The sequence below is a fragment of the Eriocheir sinensis genome, unplaced genomic scaffold (genome assembly GCF_024679095.1).
Source record: "Eriocheir sinensis breed Jianghai 21 unplaced genomic scaffold, ASM2467909v1 Scaffold51, whole genome shotgun sequence".
Lineage (NCBI taxonomy): Eukaryota > Metazoa > Arthropoda > Malacostraca > Decapoda > Varunidae > Eriocheir > Eriocheir sinensis.
The window spans coordinates 224,149-232,763 of record NW_026111843.1 but is presented as its reverse complement, the minus strand read 5'-3'; the positions used below and the strand labels follow the sequence as shown (position 1 = coordinate 232,763).

The window sequence follows — 8,615 nt, the reverse complement described above, 5'->3', positions numbered from 1 at the left end:
AAAGAGGGATGAAGGATGAGAGGTGAAGGTTGTTGGGAAGTGAGACGGGGCAGAAGGGGCAGTAAGGGGTGGTGGCAGGTGGGAGAGGATTGATAGAGTGAAGTGATTAATACAGAGCGATACAGGGGTGAGAGGTAAAGGGTGAAGGTTGAGGAAGAAGGGGTTGTGGTAAGGGCTAGTTAAGGGTGGTCGTGGGTGAAGGGTGATAGAGTGCAGTGATGGGGAAAGAGGGATGAGAGGTGAGAGGCAAGGGGTAAGGGTTGAGGAAGAAAGGGTGAGGGGGGGGGATAAGAGTGGTCATGGGAGAAAGGCGACATAGTGAATTGATGTGGAGGGTGAGAGATGATGGGTGAGGGGTTCAGGGTGATAGGCTGACGGATGAAGAGTGAAAGATTAAGGGTGAAAGGGTGATTGTAAGAAAGGGGTGCTAAGTGAAAGGATGTGGGGTGAGGGGTTAGAAATAGAGGGAGGGGTGCAGGAAGGGGAGCGGGGCATGAATGGGTGAAGGGTGAAGGGTGACGGATGAAGGGATGTTTGTAAGAAAGGGTAAAGAATAGATGGAAATTGAGCAAATTGAAAGAGGGATAAGGATTCAATGGATGAGGGATAAGGGGGTCGACAGGGAGGGTGTCAGGGAAGGGAGTGAGGTGGTGAAGGGTTAATGAAGGGAATGGGGGGTTAGGGGACAATGAGGGAAATGAGGGTTGGGGTGATGGGGTGGCTGTGAGCGATGGATGATTATATATATTTTTGAGGTGGTAAGGAAGTGTTTATTAAGTGTTAAGTGTAAAGTAAGGTAAGGTAAGGTAAAGTAATGAGTTCGTTTATATTTAGGCCTAATTATAGCTTTCGTTTTCCTTAGATTGCTAATAAACAAATCCTCTCTCTCTCTCTCTCTCTCTCTCTCTCTCTGCAACCCTTTCTCCTCTCTGCTTTTCATCCCTGTTGTCTCTATCACTCCTCCCCTCCTCCTCCTCCTCCTACCCCCCTCTACCCCTCCTCCTCCTCCTCCTACTCCCTCCTCCTCCCCTGCCCCTCCCTCAATTTTCTCGCATAAAGGATATTTCTTCATTAGATCGCCGCCCATCAAGCTGTCGTGCGCCTTATAAAAGAGTTCGAGCAAAATCACTTAACACAATCTTCATCATCATCCCTTGGAGCGACAACAGCGGGGGTGGGGGTGGGGGTGACATAGAGGGGGGGGGGGGGGAAGGGACACGCAACAGTACAATACACCAAAGCAATAATACAATGGAGTCAATACAATACGCGTAGAGTTTGTTAATACGTGGAAGACACACACGTGGAAATATTATGAGAATTATGAGTCCTATTATTATGACCTTTGAAAATCACTCACAGGCTCTTTCCTTTGTGTGTCTTTAAGGTCTCGTCTCAGGCCGGAAAGGTTAGTGACTTCATAAAGGTGGTCGAAGGCAGGCAACACATGATTAACACACTACACACACGTGGCAAAAGTGTCAAATGAAGAGACTCGTCGGGACCTTGAATTAATCAGCCGCAACCTTTTTTCTTCGTGTTATTTGGGTCTCGTCTCAGGTCATAAATGCTGCAGTGATTTCTTAACTAAAGGCATAAACTTCGCTTGGCAATCTAATCAACACTTGAGAAATCGTCTGGGCTTAATCACACACTTCTTTTCTTTATGCGTCATTTACTCGTAGATTCGCTCTCGTCTCAGGGCAGAAAAGTTGCTGTGATTTCTGACCTAAAGGCGTAGTGGTCGCAGGTAGCCAACACATAATTAACGCACTAAACACACGTGGCAAAATTATCAAAACCAGACACTCGCTGGAGCCTGTATTTCACCTGCAGCCTCTTGCCTTCATGCTCGTCCCAGTCCAGAAATGCTACCGTAATTTTCTACCTGAAGGCGTGGTGGTCGTAAGGTTGGCTACAAATATGATTAACACACTAAACACACTCGGCAAAATTATCAAAAGCAGGGACTCGTCGGGGCCTTCACATCAGTTCAGCTCACAACTTGTTTCCTTCACGCGCTGCAAGATCTCGTCACCGCCAGGAAATGTTACAGTAATTTCTTCCCTAAAGCCGCGCTGGTCGTAGGTGGGCAGCAAACAAGCGTAAAAATAAGGCCCCACTGCTGTTGTTTACCCGAAAATACAGCGAAGGTAAAAGTTTTAGCGAGCTGCGTCCTGCCCAGACTTATATTTTTTGTTGTAAGGAGGAGGAGGAAGAGGAGGAGGAGGAGTAGGAGGAGAAGAGGGAGAGAAGGAGGAGGAGGAGGAAGAAACAGTTTGCTCTGTAGTTTTCTTGCAAGGGAGACGGGACAACAGAGATACTGATCAACTTTCTTTAACTCGGGGAACGATGCGGCGAAGCCATGGAACGTGCCAGAGATTCCCTCCCAGTTCTCTCTCTCACACTCTCTCTTCTCACGCCATCACGCATGCTGACCGGCCTCCGAGGAAACAAACGGACAAACAAGTGTAGTTCGTCAGTCGGTATAGCGATTTGGCAAAGGTGTGCCGCGAAAGCCATATGAAGCGACGGATAAAGACGTGTGAAGAATATAACGAAGATGAAGGTAGAGAAGAGACGGTGAAGGAAAATGTGATAGTTGATGGCGCCTTTATAGACGATAGAGAAAGGGAGGATGAGTAGTGTGTGTGTGTGTGTGTGTGTGTGTGTGTGTGTGTTTGAGAGAGAGAGAGAGAGAGAGAGAGAGAGAGAGAGAGAGAGAGAGAGAGAGAGAGAGAGAGAGAGAGAGAGAGAGAGAGAGAGAGAGAGAGAACGAGAGCGAGAGAGAGAGTAACCGTGCCAGAAGTAGAGTAGCGAATCATAAAATATCATTAAAACTAAGTCAAGAGGGAGAATAAATACGGATTGCAGGACGTCTTAAGTGGAACATACGACGGGGTTAAGGAGGCAGTGTAGGATATAAATTGTAGGACTCTGTAGGACTCGGAAATAGGAGGAGGGATGGACGTCTCTCTCCTTGATAGGCTGTTCCATTGATCGGGGGGTGTAGCTCTCCACGACTGAGTTCTGTGTGTCCTCCCCCCCCTCCCCCACCTCCCTCCCTCCATTCGCCTCCACCTCCTCCTGCTCCTTCCCTCGTCCTCCACTCTCCCCTTTCTTCTTCCTCCTCCCCCTCCTCCTTTCTGTGTGTCCTTCCTCCGACTCAAGACGTTGCTTCCTTCCACCAAAAGGATAAAACGAAAAAAACAAAACAAAACAAAAAAGAAAAGAAGAGAGGAAGAGAGAATTGACTTTCCATCCAAACTTTACTTTTAACTTTTGGATTTGTGGTACTGCATGAGCCGGCGAGGTGTTTTATTTGTGTTTTTGTCTCTCTTATTGTGTGTATTGATAAGTTTGTGTCCTTCCGAATGAAAAAAGAAGTAAAGGAACAGGAGTCGCCCGCACGCTGACTCAACAAAAATTATTATACCACACAAATAAAAGGAAAAAGGCTATACTATTGAATCTCTTATATTAAAAGTTGGGGGCATACTCTAAAGATGCGCGTGGTCTCCGTGCTCATCTCCGGCACATTGTCCCCTCTTTGCATGACTTTATATTATGGCACGTGGGAATTGGGGAACCTTGGCCGTGCATAGTGTGTGGCTGTTGTTAGTGACTCGCCGAAGGGATGGAGAGCGTGAAAAAATTGGAAAAAAACCGGGAAGGAAATGTAGACAAAGCTCACTAACGATACCTGTCAGAAAAAAATCCGAAAATACAGAAAAAAAGGAAAAGAAAGATCATTGAACCATACCTGTCAAACACACAGAAAAAAAGGGAAAGTGAACGATACCTGTCGAAATAGTGAGCAAAAAAAAATACAGAAAAAGGAAAAAAAGAAAGATTACTGAACAACGAAAAAAAAAAAAAATGCAGAAGAAAAAGATCATTGAACGGTACCTGTCAAAATAACGAGGAAAAATAAAGGAAAAAGGAAAAAAAAAAAAGATCACGGAACAATGCCTGTCAAAACAAAAAACAAAAATACAGAAAAAAGGACAAAAGAATACTGAATAATGCCTCTAAATCAAAGAGCAAAAATACTGTAAAAAGAAAAATAGATGACAGAACCATACCTGTCAAACAAAGCAAGAGCAAAAATACAGAAAACAGTAAAATGGTAATTGAAAGATTCATGTCAAAATAACGAGCAAAAATACACACACGCAAAAAAAGGAAAGAGAGGCCTTGAAATAACGAGCAAAAATACGGAAAGACTAACTAAAAGAAAATGAAAGTGTGCGTATATAGTGTCAAATTTACCTCTCTCTTGTTTGTTCACCTTAGAATTAAGAGAGAGAGAGAGAGAGAGAGAGAGAGAGAGAGAGAGAGAGAGAGAGAGAGAGAGAGAGAGAGAGAGAGAGAGAGAGAGAGAGAGAGAGAGAGAGAGAGAGAGAGAGAGAGAGAGAGAGAGAGAGAGAGAGAGAGAGAGAGAGAGAGAGAGAGAGAGAGATATCACAACAACACCTATCCCCCAAAAAATAACGAACAAAAACATAGAAAAAGGGAACGAAAGACTAAACAAACACTACCTCACGGAAAAGAAAAAAAAAAAGAATTGGAAGTGTTTGTAGGAAGTGACAAATCTACCCTTTTTATATATATTTTTTCCCTTTTTTCACTCACTTGAGAACGGCACAGGCCAGCTCCCTACGCAGCCTTGCCCTGGCCGGCGGGTGGTGGGCCAGCAGGTGTAGACTCATAGCTAGCGTGTTGGCCGTGTTGTCGTAGCCAGCCAGCAGGAAGAGGATGGTCTGGGCAGCGAGGGTATCGTCACTCAGGCCTGCGGGGTATTGTGAGGGGTGAGGGGGTGAAGGAGGGATGGATGGGTGGGTGGTTGGGATGTGAATATCTGTTTAGGAGGAAGGAAGGGAGGGATGCAAGGAGTGAGGGGTTGGAGGAATGGAGTGGGTGAGATGTGAGTGTGTGTGGAGGGAGGGAAGGGATGTAAGGGGTGATGTGTTAGTAGGATGAAAGGGTAAGTGGGGTGTACTCATGTTAGTGTGTAGAGAAAGAGGCTGGGATGTGAGGGGTGATTGCAGGAGGAAGATGTGGGATGTGAGTGTGTGACTGGGGGAGGGAGGGAAGGGATGTGAGGGATGATGAGTTGGAGGTGGAGAGGGCGGGATGTGAGGAGTGAGGAGGGAGGAAGGGATGTGAGTGGGAAGGTAGGGGAAGGATATGCGTGTTCTTTGACAGATTTAGCACGGAGTCATACACGCAAAAAAAAAAAAAAGAAAAAAAAAAAAAATCACATCGCAACACATCATAACCAACCTAACCAGATCAGTTCCAACCCAACCCAACCCAGCCTAACCCAACCCCAACCCAGTCCACCCGAACCCCACCCAACCCTTGTTCAACTCAATATAACTCAACCCAACCAACCTAACCCAAACCCAACCCAAGCCACCCGAACCCCACCCAACCCTTGTGCAATTCAATATAACTCAACCCAACCCAACCCAGCCTAACCCAATCCCAACCCAGTCCACCCTAACCTCACTCAACCCTTGTGCAATTCAATATAACTCAACCCAACCCAACCCTACCCACCCCAACCCACCCCAACACAAAACAAACACACACACCTTGCTTGCTCTGCGCTGTGGCCTCGAGGAGCAGGTCCAGAAAGTCTCCTCGAGGGGTGCGGGCGGCTCGGCGGGCGGCCAGGGCGTGCTTGGCTACTCTCAGGAAGAAGGTGAACTCCTCGCTCGTGTACCGCAGTCCCGCAGCGCTCGCCAACTGCGCCGCCTTAGGACTCACAGCCACCAGCAGCATCTGTGGGCGGGGAGGGGTGAGTGGGTGCTGAATGGAGTGATTAGGACGAAATGAGCCTTGAAGGAGATTTACTGAGTCCGAGTGGGGTTCAGGAATGACTTCATTAGGGCGAGAGCATTACGGGTGCGGAGGGGCTGTAAAGGCGTTGAAAGGATTAAATCGGGTGAATGAGCCTTGGGAGAGATTAACTGGGTCTGAGTGGGGTTCAGAAGTGGCTTAATCAGGGTGCATATTGAAGGGGGGTTATTGAGATTGATTAAGTCTTATTTGGGGGTTTAAATAATATGCTTGAGTGAGGTGAAAAAGGTTAATATGTGGTAGCCTTGCTTAAGTATTGATATGAAGTTATATATGAGGGTTTAAGGTGTTTGAGTAAGCTGTGAAAGGGTAATTGTTGGTCGTCGTGTTAAATTATTGCTTTGAAGGTGTGTTTGGGCTAAGCCGCGCTTCTCCTTCCTCTCTCGGGCCTCCACACATTGCTGAAACACAAGACCTTATCGGCGCCTCTCAGCTCGTGGCGCGCTCACCCGGACCTAAAGAGCGAGGTGCGTTGAGGTGTGGCGGGCGGTGGTGCAGGGCAGGCAGGCACGCAGGGTACAGGCGGCTTAGTGGTGCTGCTGGTGCTGGCGTGTTGGAGTGGGTAACGAGGCTTGCTGGGGCTTTGTTGGGCCTCCCGTGTGTGTGTGTGTGTGTGTGTGTGTGTGTGTGTGTGTGTGTGTGTGTGTATTCAAGCAAGCAGACAAGGGCGGGGCGGACGACACACACACACACACACACACACACACACACACACACACACACACACACACACACACACACACACACACACACCCCCCCACACACACACTCTCTCTCTCTCTCTCTCTCTCTCTCTCTTGCGCTTTAACGGGAGATTATTAAAGCATATTGTATTTTGCTGGAGCAGCTGAACTTTAGGCGGCCTTTACGGAGACTGTCAATATGCAGGGAGTGTTACGGACGCAAAGTGGGAGGATGAGGGGAGGAAGGTCCGAATTTTTGCCCTACTCTTCATGCCCTCCACGCCCTTCACGGCATCATGGGGTTTTATGAGGAAGCGTGAGGTGGACGAAGGAAGGAGGTAGTGTGTGTAAAAGTGGGTGAGAGGAAGTGGGAATGAGGGGTGTGGGTAGGAAGGTGTGGGTGTGTACAGGCGGGTGGAAAGACGTGGGGGATTGTGTGGGTATAGTCGGGCGTGGATACAGAGGTGTGGAAGGATGTGTGGGAGTGTTTAAACGAGTGGGACGGCGTGGGGATGTATAGGGGAAAGTGCAGGTGTAATAGCAAAGTGGGGGGATGTGTGGGAGTGGATGGATGCGCGTGGGGATGTGTAGGGGAAGGTGCAGGTGTAATAACAGGGGGAAGGGGATTTGTGGGCTGGGTGGGAGGGCGTGGGGCTGTATAGGAGAAGGTGCAGGTGTAATAGCAAGGTGGGGGATGTGTGGGGTGGGTGGAAGGGCGTGGGATGTATAGGGAAAGGTGGAGGAGTAATAGTAAGGTGGGGATGTGTGGGGTGGGTGGGAGGGCGGGGATGTGCGGGGAGGTGCAGGAGTAAGAGCCGGGGGGGGATGTGTGGAGCGGTTGGGAAGGTGTTAGTGGAAGATTAGTGGAAGATGGAAGCGTGATAGCAGGTGGGGGAATGTGTGGGGACTGTGCACATGTAAAAGCAGGTTGGAGGATGTGTGGGCTGAGGGGGTGGGCTGAGGGGGTGGGCTGCGAGGGGGCGTTTTGAAGGCTTGCCCGCACCGTGAGAGCCTTAATAGGACGTAAAGGATCCCCGAAACTGCATTACGCCTGTCACTTGCATAGCCTCTGACCGACCCGGGCTGACGTGACTGACCCTGACATGCTGGGACTGTTATTGTTGTTGCTGTTGTTGATGTTGTTGTTGTTGTTGATGATGACGGTTGTTGTGATGGTGTTCGTGGTGGTGATGGTAGTATTGGTGGTGGTGGTGATATTGGGGGTGAGGTTTATCGCTAGTAACGTTATTAGTATTAGTATTATTATAGTTATCGAAGCAATATATTGATGATTTGATTGATTGATTAAAGGGGTAAACACACACACACACACACACACACACACACACACACACACACACACACACACACAACACCCCCAACTCCCTCCTCCAACAACCCCCTCCTCTCCCCCTTGCACACACACCTTGAGGGCGCGGGTGGGGGACAGCTGGAAGACGCGAGCTGCCATGATAGGGAACAGCGCCGCCTCCTTGTCCAGCGCCTCACATTCCAACCCGAAGGCGCAGGAGGCGATGGCGTCCATGGTGTAGCGTCCACACACACGCCGCGCCTGAGGGGAAGGGGGGTATTAGGAAGGTGAGGGAGTGAGGTGAGGCGTGGGGTGAGGGAGGGGGAAGGGGTGAGGTTTGGGGTGACGTGTGTGGGAGGGAGGGAGGGTGATGGAATGGGGTGAGATGCGGAGGGAGAAAGAGGGTTGGGGTGATGTGTGGAGGGATGGAGGGAGAGTGTTGGGGTGAGGTGTGAAGGGAGAGAGAAGGTGTGGGGTAAGATGTGGAGATAGGGAGAGGGTGTTGCGTAAGGGTTAGGGTGAAATGTGGAGGGAGGGAGAGAGTGTGGGATAAGGGCTAGGGTGAGGAAGGGAAAGGGTGTTGAATGAGGCATGGGGTGAGGGTTGGGGTGAGGTGTGGGATGAGGTGCTTGTGGGAAGGCAAGATTGATGGGGGATTAAGGAAAGTTTAGGGTGAATGTTGCATGGCTAATAGGTTGGGTGATGAACGAGAGAGAGAGAGAGAGAGAGAGAGAGAGAGAGAGAGAGAGAGA

General features: G+C 49.1%; 1 protein-coding gene across 1 annotated transcript in view; it reads right to left on the bottom strand.

Moving 5' to 3' along the window:
• Positions 1-4,611: 4,611 nt before the first annotated feature.
• LOC126992862 (uncharacterized) overlaps positions 4,612-8,615 on the bottom strand; it is a 21,911-nt gene continuing 17,907 nt past the window's right edge. The window contains exons 5-7 of the mRNA XM_050851679.1: positions 7,978-8,124; positions 5,601-5,790; positions 4,612-4,792 (exon numbers count right to left, since the gene is read on the bottom strand). Coding sequence (XP_050707636.1) covers positions 4,632-4,792; positions 5,601-5,790; positions 7,978-8,124 — 498 coding nt within the window. The 3' untranslated portion in view covers positions 4,612-4,631. The remainder of the gene's footprint in view (positions 4,793-5,600; positions 5,791-7,977; positions 8,125-8,615) is intronic.